Source organism: Microcaecilia unicolor, chromosome 2 (assembly GCF_901765095.1).
Source record: "Microcaecilia unicolor chromosome 2, aMicUni1.1, whole genome shotgun sequence".
NCBI lineage: Eukaryota > Metazoa > Chordata > Amphibia > Gymnophiona > Siphonopidae > Microcaecilia > Microcaecilia unicolor.
Window position 1 is genome coordinate 198,117,471 of NC_044032.1, and position 22,640 is coordinate 198,140,110.

The 22,640-nt window shown below is 41.9% G+C and overlaps 1 protein-coding gene across 1 annotated transcript in view; it reads left to right on the top strand.

Annotated features, from left to right (window-relative positions):
- SHC3 (SHC adaptor protein 3) overlaps window positions 1–22,640 on the top strand; it is a 239,070-nt gene that overhangs the window by 21,065 nt on the left and 195,365 nt on the right. The window contains exon 2 of the mRNA XM_030193617.1: window positions 7,252–7,322. Coding sequence (XP_030049477.1) covers window positions 7,252–7,322 — 71 coding nt within the window. The remainder of the gene's footprint in view (window positions 1–7,251; window positions 7,323–22,640) is intronic.

Below are 22,640 nucleotides of genomic sequence, written 5' to 3' on the forward strand. Positions count from 1 at the left end.
TTTTGGGACTTCCTCTCACCCAAGGAATTTCAGCCTGCAAATACTTTAGGGACCTTTCTGCCCAAGGATTTTCAGCCTGCAAATACTTCTCTCCTGCTTCTCTCTCCTGAACTGAACTGCTCTCCTGGGACTCCTTCCCACCTGCCTAATCAATCCCTGGCTTCAGCTACCACCACCAATCATTCTCCTTCCATTATCTTCCTCACACCCACACCAGCTGAGTTAAGCATTAGACTAATGAGCTCCTGCACACAGGGTTTCCTAACTCTCTTTCCGCCCAGTGGCAGCCACTCTACACAACCTGCCAGCTTACACCCATGTCTTCCCCGATTGCAGCTAGGAGTCCAGTCCAGGTTCTTCATCTCACCCTCTGGCTCCTTGCCTGCAATGCCTTCTGGGACTTGTATTTCAGACTGAAACTGCCTTAACCCAACTATCCTGGAGGTGACTTTATCACAACATATAGGTGAGACTCAAGAGCTGAAGAGCTACATCTCCATTTCCCAGTGGGTTCTCCAGCGCCCCCTCCTTTTTTCCATTTTTGATGTTCTTCCAGTAGCTTTAAAGCTCCTTGTCCTGGTTGCCTAACAGAGAAAACTGAGTACTTGTTGCCTGATGCCCAGGATCCATGGCATCTTGCATGGCCCTTGTTGACCTGGGCAATGGATGAGTTTCTTGTTTTCACGATTGGTAATGGGTTGTTGGAACACATTTAGGGCTCCGTTTACTAAGGTATGCTAGTGTTTTTAGCGCGCTATCCATGTAGGTGCCTATAGGGATATTGTTGGCACGTACATGGTTAACACGAGTTAAAAATGTTAATGCACCTATAACGCTGCTTAGTAAACAGGGCCCTTAGTCTGTCTCCAGATGTTTAGACCTGTCTGGCTTGGGTGGCTCCACAGGTAGCTAACCTACTACCAGCATAGCTTCAAGTATTCTCAGGCACATATCAAGGTACTGCCTCTAGGAGTGATTATTATTATTATTATTATGTTTTATTTTGTATTTGTTTCTTTAATTATTAATTTATATGAAATGTTTATGAAGTATATTTTAATTGTATTTTACGAGTAGTAATATACTGTAAATTACTTTGAGCAATTTGTCTGAACTGAGTAGCCATGATACATGAAATATCTTGTAAATCTCTGCATTTGGATTAATTAAAGCCATTCTGAGCTCTGTGCTAGAAGACATTCTCTTTGAGCTAGTTAAGGGGTCATTTTACAAAAGGGTGGTAGAGGTAGCGCTGTCTTGGCATGCGGTGATTTGGCCCTATTGCTGGGCTGCTGGGGGAGCCCGCACACTGATGCCACCACAGGGCTCCTTTTACCGCTGTTTGGAAAAAGGATCTCTGTTATTTTATTTACTCAGTTCAACTCAATGGAGTGCCTCATTCAGATTATTTGTCTCTTTTCACACTAGCTCTGCTCTGTAGCTGCTTTCAGCAATCTGAATCAGCTTTTTCCAGATGAGAACCACTCTGGGCCTACCTGTTGTGGGCAGAACTTTTCTGGGCCTATGGCTTATTTCAGTGGCAGCATGTCCTTTGTTGTCCCTTACCCAGAGAGCTTACCATGGAGCACTAACAAGTTTGGAAGTTTTAATAATTGTACCAATTACTTGGAGGAGGGGGAAGTGGAATTTTATATACACAATTACATTGTACCACAAATGAGTGTGTCCGAATGGTACCAGAGACTTTGCTAGCATGGAAGAAGAACAGAAGATGTGCAATTAATTCAAAAAATACAGTACGTCTGCAGGAATTATTGGAGGGTTAACAAAAAAATAACCATCTCACCTATGTTAAAGACAGCTCCATTGGCTTCAGGTGGTTTATAGAATTCTAGGTTAAATTACTAATTTTAAATTTTAAAGTGAGTTTGGATTTGAAGAAATTGAGTTGGCACTCTTTAGATTGTGTATTTTTTGGTAGTGGCTGTTTAATTATGGAGTGCTCTACCCTGAAATCTGATTATATGGTTTTTTTTTTAGAAAGAAATTGAAGTCTCATTAATTTCAGATTGAATTTAGGGGATTATTTTTTAGTGTACTTTTTAGATTGGGGAAGGATGGTTTTATGTGTTGTTTAGTTATCGTAATGGGTTTTTGTTTTATAATGGCTGAATTCTATTATCCAGTGTTTTTGTTTGGTAATCAAAATGTGTAATTTTGTTATGATTAATGGTATGAAAGAATACTTTTAAACAAATAAATATATAGCCAATCAATTTGTCTGTTTATTTATTTATTTAAGGAAGCTACTTAAGCATTAGGGCAATTTCCATTCAATAATGTAGAATAAACATTGTGGAACAGATATTATGGCATGGAGGAGTGGTCTACTGGTTAGAGTGGTGGACTTTGGTCCTGGGGAACTGGGTTTGATTCCTACTGCAGGCACAGGCAGCTCCTTGTGACTCTGGCCAAGTCACTTAACCCTCCATTGCTCCAGGTACAAGTAAGTACCTGTATATAATATGTAAGCCGCATTGAACCTGCTATGAGTGGGAAAACGCAGGGTACAAATGTAAGAAAAAAAATATATTAAGCAGAGCTGTATCTGTGCTAGAAACAATTAGGGCTAGATTCTATACATAACACCTAAAAAACTGATGCTGAAAAAAATATGCCTAGGCATATTCTATAAAGTACACCTAAATTTACTTTATAGAATGCACCTAAATTTTGACACAGTTTATAAATTTTGAACCCACAAGGGACAAAGTACCTGTATATAATACGTAAACTGCTTTGATTGTAATCACAGAAAGGTGGTATATCAATTCCCATCCCCTTTCCGCATACTACATTAGGGTTTCATTTTTAGAGCACTTAGACTTACAAAGTTGTAAGTCTAAGTGCTTTGAAAATACGTTATGTGTAGTGTATAAATGGAAGGGAACATTCACAGGAGAGGAACATGAGTGGGGCATAGGTGAGGCGGGCAGTTATGTGCGTCGTTTGCAGAATACAGTAATTTATGTGTGTAAATGTTATATTCAGGCACTCGCATTTAAGTCAGATTCAGTCATTTTTCGGTTTTGGCCGAAAATACCAGTGCATTTTTGGCTGAAACCGAAACTCCTTCCTCCTGACAAGATGCACAACAATTTTCTACTCTCTGTTCCCCCACCACCCTCCTACCACCCATAGACACTTCCCAGGCCTACCTTAGAAATCCTGGGGGTCTAGTGGCCTTGTCGGGGCAGGAGTGATTCGAGCCGCTCCTGCCCATACCAGGTTTGCGGTCAAAATAGCTGTTGCGACTTCCTGTGACAGCCTTGCAAGACTGCCATGGGAGGTCACAGTTGCCATTTTGAGATTGGAGCAAGCAAGGGCAAGACCAATTGGAGATCTATTTTCTATCCTCTCTCTATCACTTCCCTCTCTTTCTGACTGTTATGGATAGTTGCCTCTGCTAGCTGATGACCTTGTCCCTATTTTACTCTTATAGTAATTGGTTTTATTCTATATGTTTATTTATTTATCTTTATTATGGGTTGTATTCATAGTTTTTGAATTGTATTTGTTAATCTGTGCTGTACATCACCTGGAGTTCCTCTGGAAATAGGAGATGTAAAAATGAGGGGTGGACCATCATTGAATTTAAACCTGGTGTTAGGTGGGAGGAGGAAACATCCGCTCCTCTACTTTCTTTTGTGCTTCTTTCTATACATATATGTGCTGCTGATATTGCTTATCTAAGCAGTAAGGTAATCATGAGTATTTGTATGTAAGTACTCTCAGTGGGGTACAAGAAAACATATTCACACTGCAGTCTTAAGAGTACAGAGTATACAATTCCGGAGGGTCTGTATGGTACCCTGGTGTTCATCTGAAGCTTGTTGTATTGTGCTGCAGCTTTTAGCTGTGGACTGCATTTTGATTTGGGTTTGATTTCATATTTTTGTCTTTCTATGTAATGCTGCCTTTATTGTTAGCCAAGCATGAAGAGAAACAAAAACACAGTCAGCGTAATTTTAATCTATTGATGTAGTAACTGAGCAATAGGGCTTTTTATTGTTGTTTTTTTCTATAGCAAAAATGTTGCGTTTCTGCCACCGTGTAGGCTGACTCTCTGTAATTAAAGCAGTAGCATTATTTAGATTGTTTAAAATATTAGCTTGAGTGTACGCTGGCTTTATGGTTTCTCTTGTGCACTTATACCAGGCAGCGTATGCATCGTGGTTATAACATGAATAACTGAAAGGAAGGTGATTTATAAGAAAACAGAGTGTGTATTCCAAGAAGAAGGCAAAGAGCTTTTATTTGAAAAAAAAAAAAAAACCAAAACAAAACAGTAAGGCTATACAAAGTAAAATATATTAGAACCAAGAAAACAAAGGAAGCCAAATTAGAGTGCAATAAGACCATGAAACAGATTTTTGACTGAAACACACTCTACTGCTGTAAAAAAACATCTATGGAAAATGTCACAGGCTTTGCTGACCAGACAAGCAATGGTGGCGGCGAGAGTTGTGATTGCTGGGTATTGGAAATCTACAAATGTCCGTCCTTTGACGAGATGGTTAAATAAATTATGGTTCATTTGTGAAATGGAGAGACTTCGGGCTGTGCGAGGTCATACGGAGGCGAAGTGGGAGGCAATATGGGAGCCCTTTCTGAAACACTGTGAATGTTAGGGGGGAGGGGTAGGGTTGAGAGGGGAGGGAACTTGGACTAGTTGAGGGGGATAGGTGGGTGTTGGGGGTGGGGGAACGCTACTTTACTAAAATAAATTTCAAAAATTTGGAGTCACTGTTTGTGCTGTTGGCAGAGTTGGAATTCATGTTGTTATTGTATTGTTGCAAAGTAACTTCATGAGGGTTATGCTGTGGCTATCTTGTTTATATTTTCTTGTACGATTGTTCGCTGTTTCTTCCTCATGTAGTATCCTTTGTACAGGGATTTCTCAATACTAAATAAAGACTTCATACAAATTAAAAAAATAAAAAAGAACTGGTGTGGTCACTATCGTGTGAAGTCTGATGCAGAGTTTGCTTGGCATCCTAGGTAATCCTAGTTCTGGCCCTGGTCCCAACCAATAAATAATAGTGTGCACCCATCTTGTCCAACTATCCTGGGCATAGAGTAGGCAGCTGCCTAGACCAACTTAAGCAAGGGGTTACACTGCGTTTAACCTTCTTAACTTTCTTTCTGAGATTCTGAGAGAAGAGGACATTTCTCTGGATAAGTGACATTCTTTTGCACTCTGCTTGGTAATTTATTGGGTTTAACAGAGGAATTGTAGGATATTGATAAACACAGAATTAAAAAAAAAAGGAGAAACAAACTTTATTAGCTAGTCTCCAAACCCTTTCCCCCATAGTTTTAAAACTTGAATTTTCTGCCACAGCATTAACAGATAGACTCTGGAAGGCACAGCAGGGCCTAGTTCAGTCCTCATTCCCACGCCTAGCTCAACTCTTTATTTATAGTCAATTCTAATTAGGACAAGAGGAGAGTTTTCATTAGAGTTTTAATTACATTTAATTAGTTTCTGAGAAGCAAACACTAAATGAATTACATATTACACCATATAATCTTAAGGTTCTTTATATTCATCTGATATCCCTAGTACCTTAAGAAGTTTTAATTAAACAACTCTATAATACTAATATGCAGACAGCAGTCCAGCAGCGAGGGGGGTGCTATCCAGTCTTTGCATTGCAAATGTGTCCCGATGGTGATCACCGTTTTGCTTGACTTAAGCTTCATCAGGAGAGCTAAGTGCTCTATTACTTAGTGCCCCTTTTACCAAGCTGCGGCAAACGGGGGCCTGCGCTTGCGTCAGTGCATGTTTTTCACGTACACTGAGGCCCTCTTTTACTACAGCGGGTAAAAGGGAAGTCTCTCTTTCTTGTAGGAAATAGCCATGCGGCAAGTAAAGCACTTGCTGCGCGGCATTTTCGGGGGAGAGCCCTTATGCCACTCATTGAGGTGGCGATAAGGGCTCCCATGCTAACCTGGCGGTAACCGCTGGGTAAACTCCGGCACTTTAAAAATAGCTAGACTTGCTAATGTGCATTACTACTACTACTACTACTTAACATTTCTAAAGCGCTACTAGGGTTATGCAGCGCTGTACAATTTAACATAGAAGGACAGTCCCTGCTCAAAGGAGCTTACAATCTAAAGGACAAATGTACAGTCAGTCAAACAGGGGCAGTCTAGATTTCCTGAAAGTATAAAGGTTAGGTGCCGAAAGCAACATTGAAGAGGTGGGCTTTGAGCAAGGATTTGAAGATAGGTAGGGAGGGGGCTTGGCGTAAGGGCTCATGAAGGGGACCTTTTACAAAGGATGGGTAGCGCATGCCAAATCAGTCCTACCGCTGGGGTAGCATAGGAGCCTAGCGGTAGTTCTGAAGTTGGTGCGTGCAGTTTCCTGCAGTAGAAAATAATGCAGACTTACCGCAAGGCCATTTCCTTTTTTTAAAAAAAAAAAAACCTTTTACCGGGCCTCGGCGTGTGGCAAATCCATCCGCCGATACTACTTTATGGCTCCTTTTACTGCAGTTTTATAAAAGAGGCCCCGTGTGCATTGGGAAAAGCCTGCTGAAATAAACAGGTTTTCCATAATTTTTAAAACTGCAGTAAATTTGTACTGAACTGCAGATAACCAGGAAGCTTCATGTGTATGTGTGTGTGTGTGTGGGTGGGTGGGGGGGGGGGGGGGGGGGGGGACACAACTACGCAAACTTTTAGGATTTTATTTATTTGGATTTTGCTCACATCTTTTCAGTAGTAGCTCAAGGTGAGTTACATTCTGGTACACTGGGTATTTCCCTGTTCCTGGAGGGCTCACAATGCTAAATTTAATGAAACTACAGTTTATCCCTAGAAGCCAATTTATTTAAGCTGTGTTTTTATTGTTTCTTTTGAAGAGCATCAAATGTGTCTATGTCCACTGGCACTACCTGGGCTTTTATAGAAGCAGCTGCTGATCAAGGTTCTCTTTTAGCTTCCTTTAACATGGTGTTTATCAGTTGCTTTTCCGGGTAGGATAGTATATATTGACTAGTAGCTAATCTGGTAACATCCAGTAGTACTTTCTATTAAGTTGTGTTTTTAAGTACAGGGCTTTGCGTAGTAGATTATTATGGTTAACGCTTTGCCTATTTTGTATATGTAAATGGAAAATGTGGTTTAGGGGAAATATTATGGTTATGAATTGCTGTTGGGAAAGAGGACTGCACTGTGATACAACGCATTTTTATAGATGATCTTTTATTTGTTTTACAGTACTTGGGGTGCATAGAAGTGTTGCGCTCTATGAGATCTCTTGACTTCAATACTAGGACTCAGATTACAAGGTAAGACTTGTTGGATTTATACCAGACAAATTAGTAGGTAATCTGTTATCTGTCTGAGGTACGGTGTGAGCTCAGTCAGGGACATTCCCTTAACCTAGCAAGTATATAACGGAGTAGATTTGCCAAAGATTTTACCTGTAGACACAACAAGGATGGCAGTGGCATAATGCATGTATTGACATCATAGTCCTTGTGAATGGCAATATCACCATTACTGTATTAAATAGTTGATTAATTACTTTGGCTAAACACATCTGATTGGGCAATAAAAGCTAATCAGATACGTACATAGCATATTTATTTATTTTTATTTATTTGTAGCATTTATACCCCGCTCTTTCCCGCTCGGTAGCAGGTTCAGTGCGACTAACAATGAATAGGTGCTAGATATTACAAAGATAACACAGTGTATAGTTACAAAGTTTGACAGGGATAACAAGTTGAATAGAGAATGATAAAACGGGGAAATGTGGGGGAAGGAATAAGGTAAGGTTAATGTTACTGGTGTGGATTTGTGGTGTGGTTTATCAAACAAGCAAGAGAAGGAAAAGCTTACAGTGCTACATGGTAACTTGGGGCCATCAAGGTTCTTCAGCAAGCTAAAGAGTAGGAACAGGCTGAGCATCATTTAAAAAATATATATTTAAATGAATATGTAATGTTGCCTGTAGATGTCCAATGATATGTCAACATTTTAAAGTAAAATTGGTAAATACAATTAAAGGGGTTATCTACTAAGTTACATTATGGCTAAGACACATTAGAGCTCCATTATACTGTTCTACAAGTGCCCCTAACACAGTGTTACAGCCTACCTAATGTGTCCTTATTAAAACTAATGTTATAGTGCTATATATTAATGCAATCACAAATTTAGGGGCCTGATTTACTAAGCTGTTTTCCCTTAGCCATCGAAAAGCTTTAGAGAATCAGAATCTAAATATGCAAATCTGAAAGGGGGATTGGATAGGGGCATTCTGTATGGAGTGATGCTTGACCCAGGGCGTTCTGTGTTGAAAAGGGATACTGGCGGACTATAGATGGAGAAAGGACAGCCCCTGTATCAGTGTTCTCTCTTGCCCACATTTCTGAGTCAGTTGCAAAGGCTGTAGGGCATGACACAAATGGCAGCTTGTTAAAATGTCTGCCTGTTCAGTTTAAAATGGTCACAGTTTGCACCCACCATTGCTGGAGTTAAAGAGGGGAGGTAAGATTCTGTTGATAGTGGTTACCATGTTAAACTGTGACCTGTATGTGCAGAAGATTAATGCCTTTGCTTCAAACGTTTAGCAATGTATGTATTATTTTAGTATACCCGGTACCAGCTAGACTTGCTAATGTGCACTGCTATGCTAGTGTACACTAAGGAGACCTTTTACAAAGGCGTGGTAAGGCTACCGAATGGGTAGCGCATGCCAAATCAGCCCTACCGCTGGGGTAGCGCAGGAGCCCAGCGGTAGTTCTGAAGTTGGCACATGCAGTTTTCTGAGGTAGAAAATAATTTTCTATTTCCTAGTATGTGTGTGTGTGTGTTTTCCTGGTGGTAATCGGCAGCGCAGCCACATTGCCGGACGCTTAACGTGTGAACCCTTACCACTACTAAATGGACTTGGGAAAAATCCACAATTCCAGGAATAACATGTATAGGATGTTTGTACGTTTGGGAAGCTTGCCAGGTGCCCTTGGCCTGGATTGGCCGCTGTCATGGACAGGATGCTGGGCTCGATGGACCCTTGGTCTTTTCCCATAGTGGCATTTTACCAAGTAAATAGGAGGCGATAAGGGCTCAGGTGGTAAATGGCCTGGCACTAATTTGGCCATTAATGCTGTAAATAGAATTTTGCATTTTTGCAGATGCAGTAAGAGCGCGAGGGAAAATCAAGCGCTGAAGGTAGTACAGGCCACGTTTTAACGCATCTTTGTAAAAGGACCCCCAATTATTTTCCACAGGTTCCATTTTATGCAATGTGACCTAGGGGGCTCATTTTCAAAGCACTTAGACTTACAAAGTTCCATAGGTTACTATGCAACATTGTAAGTCTAAGTGCTTTGAAAACAAGCTCTAGTCACTAAAGGGGTCTTTTACTAAAGATTAGCTTGAGTTATCTGGAGCAGGGTCCATAGGAATAAAATGGGCCCTGCTGCAGATAACTCAAGCTAATCTTTAGTAAAAGACCCCCTAATACCATGTGCTAATCACAATAGTACATAGTAATGAGGTAGTGTATGTTAGTAATTCTAGCTGTAAACCTTAATCATTTTAAACATTTTTCTCAGTCTCGCATATTTTCATTGAATTAATAGGGAGCAAAATGTTAGTGTCTCTACATCTGTTTTGTCTCTGTACATAAAAGTTGCTTGGACATTGTAATGTTGCTCTTATGAGTAGAAAGATGTTATTAATGGTTTAATGGTGACAAGGAGCATGAAAATGTTTAATTATATTTTTAAAATATGTTTCTAAAATTTTAGATATTCTTTGATACTTTTTATATCAGATCAATTTTTAACATGTGTAAAACTACAAATAGAAGTTGACTGAACATCCTTTGCCAATTGCCTGACTGATTCTATACCAACTCATGTTTGTTTCCTCTGGAAATTCTCATTTCAAATTAAGTCTTACAACCCCCCACCCTCTCTGCCCCCTCAAAAAATGGAAAACCATTACTATAAACATTAACATTATTGCAAAGAACTATAAGGCATTGAAGATCTCAGAAAATAAACCTGACAAAGATTGCTATTGCATACTGTGCATATTGGGGTACTTTTACTAAGTCGTGGTAACAGATTTAGCATGTGCTAAGAATTAGCACACACTAAATGATAAGACGCCCATAGGAATATAATTGTTAGTGTGTCTTAGTAAAAAGACCCCATTGCAGGGCCGCCGAGAGCGGGGTGCAGGGGGGACAAAATTCCCCGGGCCCGGGCCTCCAAGGGGGGCCCAGCAACGGGGTCTCTCTCTCTCCTCCTGCTCCCAGACCGCTGGCGCTGTAGTCCACGGTCTCACCTGCCCGCCCTCGGCTCTGTCGACAGCCCCCCTCCGTCCGCCACGGGCCCCCTGCATTCAAGTCGGCAGCACCTCACCTCCGTGTGAAAGCGGCAGGATCGCCTCCCTTCGGGCCCTCCCTCACTGTGTCCCGCCCTCATCTGATGTAACTTCCTGTTTCCGTCAGGGCGGGACACAGTGAGGGAGGGCCCGAAGGGAGGCGATCCTGCCGCTTTCACATGGAGGTGAAGCACTGCCGATTTAAATGCAGGGGGCCAGGTGGTGTATGATGGGGGGCTGTCGACGAGGCTGGGGGTGGGCAGGTGGAGACTGGGGACTGCGGCACCGGTGCCGTGAGAGCAGGAGAGGGAGGCAACAGTGGTAGCGATTGGGGGGCGGCCCTGGGGGGGGGTGGCAGGGGCCCTGGGGGCGGCCTTGCCCTGGGCCCGGCTCAGTCTCTCGGCGGCCCGGCCCCATTGTGAGAGGTAGACCTTCATCTAAACTTTCTCTTGGTCTCTTTCAAGCACATAGGGCTAAAGGCTAAATTCTATATATGGCACCTTAAAAATCAGTGCTGAAAAAATACACCAAGCATATTCTATAAAGTGTGCCTAAATTTAGGCATGGTTTATAGCGTATTCTATAAAGTATTCCTAAAGTTAGGCGTGGTATATAGAATAAACCTAGCACAAGTCTGCACGACTAAATTTAGATGCGGACATTTACGCCAAGTAAAACTTGTTGTAAATGCCTATGTGTAAGTTAGGTGCGGACCGGGTGTATTTTATAATAACACACATAGCTTTTAGAAATGCCCATGATCCGCCCATGGCCATGCCCCTTTTTCAAATATGCGCCTTAGAAGTTATGCACATTACTTTACAGAATACGCTTAGACAGTTGTGTGCGTAAATTCTAATTAATGCCTATTAATATCAATAATTGCTTGTTAAGTGGCAATTACTGGCACTGATTGGCTGGCTTCTTAAGATAATTAAGTTGCGTGCGCTAATCAGAATACGACCTGATTTGCATGTGAAATTCAAGTCGCACTATATAGAATCTGGGAGATGGTGCATGAATCAGTGTAGCATAGCACCATGAATACTGATAGAAATGGAGTTATTTCATAGAATTTGTTCATAATTTGCTATTGTTGTCTCTTGATGTACACAATTGAAAATGTTTTGAAATTGGTTTAACTAATGCAAATCCCTTTTGTGAAAAAATTGTATACTTTAGTACATCTGTCTCATGGAGAAAGAAGAGGAAAGTGCTTAAATTCAAACTCTTTAACTAATATCTTTTATAGAAGATGAACATGGGAAAACAGCCATCTTTTTGCCAAATGTAAGAAATTATTCATTCCTAAAGAATGACAGTTGAAAGCTGTGTAAAGTACAACGAAATTAAATAAAACTACAAAAAAAAAAAACCAACCAATCAATGGTGAAAACTAAATCAGTGAGCTAAGGAAAAGTCTAGAACTCTTTGGTGAAAATGCAATCAAGTGGCTAAATACCATCACAGCATGATAGGTATACAGTTGTTTTTTCTTAAAAATAAATCAATAGATTTTTAGCAAAATGGATAATTACAATAGTATGATTTCTCAGCATGTATCATTGTGGTAGAACAACACCTTAGTAATAAAGGAATCTATTGAAGTAGTGCTGTATGAAAACCCTGGACATGAGATGTCAATGAATGCAACAGTGGTATACCTCAATGAGGTGGGAGGTATGTTACTCCTTGTTACAGAAATTTTAAACCAGAGATGGGCAGTCATTAGAAACAACAATATGCATTAGCAATGGAAAAGTTTAATTTAAAAAAATGCGCATGCATACACTCACTATTTTCATCAGTGCAGGGGCAACAGGAGCGGTCGCACAGGGCCCCCTGCCTCCAAATACTATAGAGCCCCTTTACGCTGCAGGAAAAGGGGCCCTGTGGTGTCCTCGGCACATGGATTTGCTGCACACTGAGGCCCCTTTTATTGCAGCGGGGTTTTTGTAAAAAAAAAAGAAAATGGGAATGGCTCTGTGGTAAGTATGTACTTGCCGTGCAGCAGTAGCGTACCAAGGGGGGGGGGGGGGGGGCGGTGGAGGCGATCCGCACCGGGTGCACACCGCTGGGGGGGGGGTGCCGCAGCGCGTGCCTGTCTGCTCCCAGTTCGCTACGCTCGCTAAATTCTCTCGTTCGCTGCAGCAGCTCCCTCCTTCTGCCCCGGAACAGCCATTTTCTGGGGGAGCCCTTACCCTGGTGGTGCCAGATTGGTGTTCGACAAAGTGATGGTAGCTCTACCACCGCTTTGTAAAAGGGCCCCTATGTAAGGGAGCTCTGGCAGGCTGCTATACTCAGAAGCATTCCAAACAGGAAATGCACCCTGTGTGCACTATTCCCTCTGAACAGGAGTCCTCCAACTGCATTGGTGCCAGTTGAGGGTGATTCTTCAATATTGTGCTTTCAATTGCTAGGGACAGTCAGGTTCCCTGTAGTCCTGCAGAGCTTGTCTGTCCCTCACTATTGAATATGTCATAGTGAAACAGCACCCCCATTGGCAAGACTGTAGGTAGAGGACTCCCACTCAGCTTAGAGGGAACAGTGTCTGTGTGGCACTCCACCCAGTGCTCCTGCCCACTGCGTCACAGCCAGACAGGGCAGGCAATGGATGATGTGCAATACCAGTTCTCTTGCTTCCCTTGCACCCTCACTATGGCCCTGGTTAATACTGATGTTTCATTGCTTACAGCTCAGTGAGCGACTGACTGGTAGAAGAGGCAGTGTGACTTCAGGCTTTCATTGACGGCCCCACTCTTCCTCCATGTGATTGTTAGGCCTTCCTCAATGTGCTGAAATAGTTTTGACAGTGAGTACAAACTGTAGGAGTGCAAAGGGGGAGAGACATATGGACCAGTATTCAAAGCTACCATGAGAGGTCAAAGCAGCCATTTTTTCTAAGGCGCGGCAAGGGGCAGGAGTGAGCGGGATCTGCTCTTGCCCCAAAGCCCACATTGGACTAGCAGGGAGGAAAGGTAAGCCTAAAGGGGGCCTACCTGGACTGCAGAAGATAGGGGGCTGGAGGGTCATTCCCAGGGGGAGGGGTGGGGGGAGGTTTCGACTTGCGGGCTGGGGTGCGGGGGAAGAGAGAGACTTTTTTCAGAGGATTGGGAGGCAACCCCCTCCCTCCCCCATGTCAAGGTATGTGGGTCCTGGCAGTGGCCAGTATTCAGCTAGATATTGATTGGGACCCACATAAGCTTCAGCAGCCTGCTACAGCAAAATTATCCCCAGAATTTCAGTGCCAGTGCCTGCATATGGCCTGGCACTGGATATCTGAGGCTAATTTAGCCAGCAATGGTCAGCATTTAAAAAAAACAATGACTTCTTCCGGCTGAATATCGGGGTGAAAGTGTGGTATAGAATTCCACAGTTTACTAGTTTGAAAAGAAAAAGAGACATCATGGATTCTCTTTTAGCGAACGTTTTTAACAGATGGAAATCCCAATAATAGAGTATAACAGAAATGAGATTTTAATCATAAAAATGGATAAGCTATTAACTGCAGAAAAAAGAAAGAAAAGCTCCTGTAATATGTTAAATACAATACAAGCAGTCTTAAAAACTATCCGTGCAGAAGCTGGCAACCAATGCAAACATCTAAACAAAGATGTTACATGATCATAACAAGAGCAGCCATAGATCATTTTGGCTGCAGTATTTTGCAATAACTGCAGCTTGTTAACTAGTTTTGTATGTAATCCAGTGGCGTAGCTACAGGTGGACCTGGGTGGGCCAGGTCCCACCCACTTTGAACTCAGGCCCACCCAAAATTGTGACACTCTTGCTATGGTTGGTGGGTATTCCCAAACCTTGCCAGCTGAAGATTTTCTGTCCTTGGGCAGCCAGTGCTCTTCCAAATGTCAGCCAGCAGCACTTGCCTTGCGCTGACGCTAAGACCGGCCCTTCTGCACGTGCTCAGTTTTCACACATGCAAAAGCACTGAGCATGCACGGCCTGCCAGCAGCAGCATCAGTTTGAGGCAAGTGCTGCCGGCTGCCATTTGGAAGAGTGCTGGCTGCTCAAGTAGTAGTAGGAAATCTTCAGCTGGCAGAGTTTAGGGACCCCACCAGCTCAAGTATTTAATATTTGGGGTTTGTGGGCAGGGAGGGGTGGAGAGAAGAGCAAACTGCAGGGACCGGGGGGGGGGAGGGGAATTCCATGCCCACCCACCTTGGGCTCAGGCCCACCAAAAATTGGCTATCTGGCTACGCCCCTGATGTAATCCAACCCAATCCTACCCTGGTTGAGATAATATTTAACCACCTCTCTGACCTCATGTGCAACTGTCTTTAAATCAGTCACCTTACTTTTTAACTCTTCTTACTCTCTTACCTATCTATATGTTCCATCTTTGCTTATACCTTTGCCCAATTACCAGCTGGTACACACTGGCACTACATAAATAAAAATATTTTTATAGCACCAGAAATGGCATGTGCTGGTGGTGGGAACTACTGCCGGGCTGCTGTGGTAGCCCGGCGGTACTTCTCTTTTAGCGAGCGGTAATCCCGTGTTGGGCTTACCAACGCTTTGTAAAAGGGCCCCTAAGTAAATGTAACTAGTTATTGTACTTAAGTAAAAGTTTTGTTACTTTTACTTCTAAAGAAGTAATAATTTTACCAATTTTACCTAGTTACTTTGATGCTTGCAGTTAAAAGTAATAGTAACATAGTAACATAGTAGATGACGGCAGAAAAAGACCTGCACTGTCCACCCAGTCTGCCCAACAAGATAAACTCACATGTGCCATTTTTTGTGTATACCTTACCTTGATTTGTACCTGTCTTTTTCAGGGCACAGACCGTATAAGTCTGCCCAGCACTATCCCCACCTCCCAACCACCAGCCCTGCCTCCCACCACCGGCTAAGCTTCTGGGGATCCCTTCCTTCTGAGGAGGATTCCTTTATGTTTATCCCACGTATATTTGAATTCCGTTACCGTTTTCCTCTCCACCACCTCCCGCGGGAGGGCATTCCAAGCATCCACTACTCTCTCCATGAAAAAATACTTCCTGACATTTTTCATGAATGATTTTATGAACCAGAGTGCAGACCTTGAACGCGATACGTTCTTTAAGTGGAAGCTAGTGTAGCTTTTCTCTGAGGGGTTTGGCACTTTCGTATTTTGTTTTTCCAAATATTAGTCTGGCTGCAGTGTTTTGGGCTGTTTGAAGTTTCTTGATGATTTGCTCTTTACAGCCAGCATAAAGTGCATTACAGTAATCTAGATGACTTAGCACCATTGCTTGTACCAGGTTGCAAAAAGTGTCCCTTGGGAAGAAAGGGTTTACTCTTTTGAGTCTCCACATTGAATGGAACATCTTCTTAGTTGTATTCTTCACATGGCTTTCAAGTGTGAGATTTCGATCAATGGTAACTCCAAGAATTTTCAGGGTGTCTAAAACAGAAAGGGAAAAGTTTGGTGTGGTTATAGTGGTAATATACTTGTGTTATGTTGTGATGAAAGTATAAGACACTGTGTTTTTTCTGCATTAAGTTTTAATTGAAATGCATCCGCCCATGAATGCATGATTTGGAAGCTGTGGTTGATGTTATCAGTGATTTCCTTTAAATCATGTTTGAATGGGATGTAAATCGTGATGTCATCTGCATATATGTATGGACTGAGGCCTTGATTGGATAGTGATTTGGCCAAGGATGTCATCATTAGGTTGAAGAGGGTCGGTGAGAGTGGAGATCCTTGGGGGACTCCGCATTCAGGTATCCATGGAGCTGACGTATTCGAATTAGATTTCACTTGGTATGTTCTTGTGGTTAGGAAGCCTCTAAACCAAGTAAGAACGTTACCTCCAACTCCAAAGTATTCAAGGATGTTTAATAATACTTTATGGCTTACCATGTCGAATGCACTGGACATGTCAAATTGTAGGAGAAGTATATTATTGCCAGTTGCAATTGCTTGTTTAAATTTGGTTAGAAGAGTAATTAGAACTGTTTCGGTGCTGTGGTTAGACCGAAATCCTGATTGAGAGTCAGGAAGAGCTGAGAATTTACTTAAGTAGTCGGTGAGTTGCTTGGACACTATATCTTCCATTAGTTTGGTTACCAGAGGGATAGATGCTACTGGGCGATAATTGGTTAAGTCACTTGTGCTTTTCTTTGAGTCCTTAGGTATGGAGGTGAGTAAAATATTACCTTTATCCTTTGGGAAGAGTCCATTTTGTAACATATAATTCAGAAGTATCGTGAGGTCTGAAATGAATTGTTGAGGGGCGGATTTTATAAGGTTGTTAGGATAGATGTCAAGTTTGCAGTGGGACTTCGCGAATCTTTTGATCATTTGGGAGATAGTATCATCCAAGAGTGTATCGAAGTAAGTCCACGTTCGATCAACTGGATTTTCACCAGGGATTGGGTCTAGACAGTCGAGGAATTTTACATAGTCGATGGTATTAACTGGTAACGTGAGTCGTAACTCTATAATTTTCTAATTGAAGTATTTCACAAGATTATCTGCTGATGGGGTGTCTGTGCTGTTTGAAGTAATCGGTGTAGTATCTAATAATTTGTTCACAAGATGGAAAAGTTTATGTGTATCCTTGTAATCTGGCCTAATTTTAGTTTTGTAATATGATCGTTTGGTATGTCTAATAGTATATTTGTATTTTCTTTGAAGTTGTTTCCAGGCACTGAGCGTGGAGTCGTCTTTCTTTTTATTCCAAGCTTGTTCTAACCTTCTAACTTGTGTTTTTAGTTTTTTCAGTTCTTCATTAAACCATGGTATTGAGTTCTTTCTGCGTGAGGTTCTATGTTGAGGAGGTCTAGTTTCTATATAGAAATAAATGACTGCTTCATGCAGCAGCTGGTCTAAGAACCAACAAGGGGGGGGAGCTATTTTAGATCTAAATTGGGGGGGGGGGGGGCAGCCTAATTAAACATAGAACACAGAAATATGACGGCAGATAAAGGCCAAATGGCCCATCCAGTCTGTCCATCCTCTGTAATCCTTAACTCCTCCTTTTCCTAAGGGATCCCACATGCTTGTCCCATGCTTTCTTAAACTTAAACAGTTCTCATCTCCACAACCTCCACCGGAGGCCATTCCAGGCTTCCACCACTCTTTCCGTAAATGAATACTTTCTTAGATTCCTCCTAAGCATATTATTGCATTGTATATGCGTCAGCATTCCTTTTAAAAGTAGTCGCTATCTGTAAAATTGGCAGAGAGACCTAAATGATGATTCCTTAGTAAATCAAATGAAACAGCAAAATCTGGAACAGGATTTTGCAATTGCAAACCTCGACACACAAACAGTGGGATCATTTCATCTTAAATTTTTGTGTTCAGGGAATATAGCCTATGAGGACAGTAGAGTTACCTGTTCTTGTTGAACTTGTTGCTAGTCTCCAGCCAAACAAAGCAGTGATGTGTTCAGTCACTTTGAAGTGGAGGTAAAGCTGAAGCTAGTTGCAGTTCTTGGTGAACATATGTCTCTATCATAACAGACTGCTGGACATCCCATGGAAAATTTTACATTGGCATGACAGTACACTGGATTGATAGTCTGCTTGTCTGGCCTTAAGAGTGAAGAGGTTTCTTACATATGACATTCTTTCATCAGTTCTTGAAGACATTCAGAGTTTGCCATCAGAAGAAAAATAGAACAACAACAGACAATGATTTCAACTTTGTCAAAGCCTTCTCTGTAATTGGACAGCATGACAGTGATAACACTACTACTAATGCAGATGATAATGACAACAATGATGATAAAGCATTCTTTGTTATAAGGAAGTCAAGTGTTTCAGACAGAGATTCCTTTGATCAATATCTGCAGACCCAGTTAAAAGGCATCAGTAATATTGCGGCCTGGCCTGATTTGAAGGAACCTTTTATCAGACTGAACAATCCACTTCCTGATAGTACAGTTGTTGAACACCTTTTTAGTTGTGGTGGTTTAATGACCCACAAGCGTACTCACATGAGCGACAGTCATGTTCAAAATTTAGTTTTTAATTCACTGGCTTCCGATCAGATACCGCATTCAATTCAAGCTTCTCCTTCTTACCTACAAATGCACTCAGTCTGCTGCCCCTCACTACCTCTCTACCCTCATCTCCCCTTACGTTCCCGCCCGTAACCTCCGTTCACAGGATAAATCCCTCCTCTCAGTACCCTTCTCCACCACCGCCAACTCCAGGCTCCGCTCATTCTGCCTCGCCTCACCCTATGCTTGGAACAACCTTCCTGAACCCTTACGCCAAGCCCCCTCCCTGCCCATCTTCAAGTCTTTGCTTAAAGCCCACCTCTTCAATGCTGCGTTCGGCACCTAACCCTTACCGTTCAGTGAATCCAGACTGCCCCAATTTGACTGCCCCTATCGGACCGACCGTTCACTTGTCTATTAGATTGTAAGCTCTTTGAGCAGGGACTGTCTCTCTTTGTTAAATTGTACAGCGCTGCGTAACCCTAGTAGCGCTCTAGAAATGTTAAGTAGTAGTAGTAGTAGTAGTAGTAGTTTTACTAAAAGCGAAGTGGATTGAATTGTAGAGCAATAAAATTGCAGGGATAAAAATGTTAACAGTAGTTGCATTCACTACATTCACTGTAGTTATGGTACGTTTACTTTTTACTCAAAAAGTATTATATTAGGTAGCAACTTTTTTACTTATGTACATTTTTTCATGTGTTCTTCACTGTACTTTTACTTAAGTATTAAAACATACATTTATTTTTACTTAAGTACTTTGACCAACACTGAAAATGAAAATGCCAAGGATAATGAAAAATGTTATGGAAGCACACTGGGTAGAAAACTATGAAGAGTTTTCATCCATTGACAACAATCTTCAATGCTACAATGAAAACAAGGGGTGTGAGGATGAAATTGTTGAGAAATTTTCAGCCAAACACTGAAGACTTCAGAAAATCAGGAAACTGAAGAGGATGACAAAACTGAGCATGAACAAGTGACAAACCAGAATGCCAGGAGATTTATTTCTGGGTTAAAACTTTTTTTTTTTCATTCAGGAAGGCAATGAAGGCAATCTGGTTACTATTCTAGAGACCTGTGCTGATTTTGTCCAGCTGCAGTCAATGAAGAGAGCTCGTCAAGGTTAGCTTGATCTATACCTCCAATGTTAATGCTGTTCTGAATGAGAAACTTTTCTTTTAATTTATGCAAATTTAAATGTTTCTTTCCCTTTATTTCAACTTTTGTGTTATCAAATGTAAAATTTGAAATTAAACTGTACTGTACTGTTTTTTTTCTTCTACTTTTCTGTTTGCACAGTAAATTGTTTTGACTTTTATCGTCACTTGTACTGACGTTTTTCAATGGTAACATGTCAACTTTGTTTTTTCGGGGACAGTTACTTAATTGGGGCAATGTACTATAGTCCTGATGTGTCCCAATTAACTGGAATCCATTGTACTGCTTTTCTGTGGTACAAACAAAATGGTTTACATTTATTATATGCAGGTACTTTCTCTATCCCTAGTGAGCTCACAGTCTAAGTTTTTGTACCTGGGGAAATAAAGGGTTAAGAGGCCCTTTTACAAAGTGACAGTAGAGCTAGCACTGCTTTGTTGCACGCCATTCCAGCACTACCACTGCCTCACTGCTTGAGCCGGTGGTAGTGCCACCCCCATTGTGCACCATTTCCAGCACACCAGAAATTATTTAAAAAATTTTTCACCAGGGGCTTACCTGGCACTGCCCGGTTACCGCCGGGTTAGCGAGGGAGCTCCACCAGGAATACACGGCACATACCCTGTTTCCCCGAAAGTAAGACATCCACAAAAAATAAGACCTAGTAGAGGTTTTCCTGAATTGCTAGATATAAGGCCTCCCCCGAAAGTAAGACCTAGCAAATTTTTGTTTGAAAGCAGGGCCGCCGAGAGCCGGACAAGGCCACCCCCCCCCCCCGAGGTCGCCGGGCCCCCCTCCACCCGCCCTCTGTCACTCCCGGAATTAACCTTAAACGCCTCCTTTCACCTTCGCAGCAAGCAGCAGCAGGGCAGACCTCTCCTTCCTTCCGTGCCCCGCCCTCGCGGACGTTACGTCAGGCGAGGCGAGGACGGGACACGGAAGGAAGGAGTGGCCTGCCCTGCTGCTGCTTGATGCGAAGGTGAAAGGAGGCATTTAAGGTTAGTTCCAGGAGCGATGGAGGGCGGGCGGGCCAACCCCGATGTTTCCCCGAAAAATAAGACAGCCCCTGAAAATAAGACCTAGCACATTTTTGGGGTAAAAATTAATATAAGACAGTGTCTTATTTTCGGGGAAACATGGTATATACTTACCCCACAGCCATTTCCTTTTTTCCACAAAAACCCTGCTGCTGTAAAAGAGACTTTGGCGTATGGCAAATCCATGCACTGAGAACACTGCAGGGCCCTTTTTATCTTGGCATAGTAAAAGGGACCCTAAGTGACTTGCCCAGAGTCACAAGGAATTGCAATGGGAACTGAACCCAGTTCTCCAGGTTCTCAGGCCACTACATTAATCATTAGGCTACTCTTCTATATTACACAGGCCAAAAGGAAATAGTTGTTGGAAATGTAACATGATGTTTTGGCTCATGGTGCAGACTTCTTTTTATGTTTTCTGTATAAATATTCAATTAAACAATGTAATGATTGTTATATGTTTTGATCCAAAACAGTTAGGGAGTTTACTGAATGCTAGAGTCTCTGTTCATATTAGCAAGGGGCACAGAGTAGTGCCATGACTTGTGAATTTCAGCTGGATGTGGACAAGTATCAACATGAATATGTGCAAGATTATAGTTCGTTCAACACAGAGAAGTCCAATGAAAAGTGCCCAGTGTACCAACAGAAAGATTTTGAGATGAATTCTGAAGAAAACTGACAGCCCATGCTGCTCATGAAGGAGTGCAGTGATTTGATCATACTGGCGTCATGAAGAAGTCCAATTATTATGTTCTGTATGGCCTGTAAAGAATTGCCCTCTAATTTTGTGTAGTGCACTGAAAGTTAGTTGCCAAAGTGGGGATGAAACGGCATCTAGGTTCTCTTCTATAAATTGACGCCTAAGTATTCTAGCCTGTAATTGCAAAGGGAGTGTTGACATGGGAGGGGCATGAGTGGGTAATGGGTATTCCAATTAATTAAGTACACATTTATTAAGTACTGTCAGTTAGAAACCTAAGTGCTGCTTTTAGTTATGCTCATTTACACCTGCGATAAAGCAAGCGTTAAGAGGTGGCACCTAAATTTAGGTGCCTAGATTGCTGAGTTAGGCAAGTATTCTAGAAAGGATTAGGCATACAAATTTGTCATTATAGAGTACTAGCTTGGTGTCTAGATTTTGGGTACCTAACTTTTATCATCCTTTATAGAATTGCTTCCTTGATGGATGCCTGATTTATCCCAGCAAGAACTGTGGCTTAAGATCAAGGAATGAATTTAGTACTGAAGGTCCTTAGTACCTAATATAGATCTAATAGCACAAATTGTCGATAAGGAGCAGAAGAAGGGAATTATGGAAGAAATTTATGCTTGTTATAGGAGAGATTAAATTTAATGTACTCCAAGAACCATCACTGAATCACAGAGAGATAATGGTTTATGGTTGTTCATAGGAGCCAGATTGGGCTGTGTATTCCTACAGAGGAACCAAATGGTTACCGATTTGTTGGGGTTAAATACCAGATGATGTTTGCATGTCCATGTCACTACAGAGTCAAGACAAGAGTTAAGATGAAAAGGTGTCAACACTCATAAGGATCTGAATATCACTGGTATATAAATAAAGGTGATGCCAAATTCTGGTTCAGGGTCAAAAGAGGGGATAAAATTGAACAAGGTAGGTGCCAAAATGGAGCCATGTGGAACACCACAAATAATGGACTTAGGAGTGGAGACCATTGAACTCCACTGAAAACAGTGACCCAGTTAAAAGAGACAAGTTAAGAACATTGCCCAGTATGCTTATTTCCATGAGGCAAATAATTACGCATTCGTAATCAACCAAATGGAAGGCCATGCTCAAGGTCAAGAGACACCAAAATGGTGTTCTTCCCTATATCAACGTTTACTTTGATTCTGTTTATCATACAAAGAAGATTTCAGTGTGTGGTGTGCCCTGAAACCAGCTCGGAATGATGGAAAGAATGTGTTTTTAACAAATTGTCCGGAAGTTGCTGCAAGACTATCTTCTCAGTTATTTTGGAGATAAAAGGCAGTTTAGTGATTGGACAGTAGTTGGTAGATTCTGAGGGATTGAGGGCAGGCTGTTTCAGCACTGGGCAAATTCTAGACATCTTCCAGCATG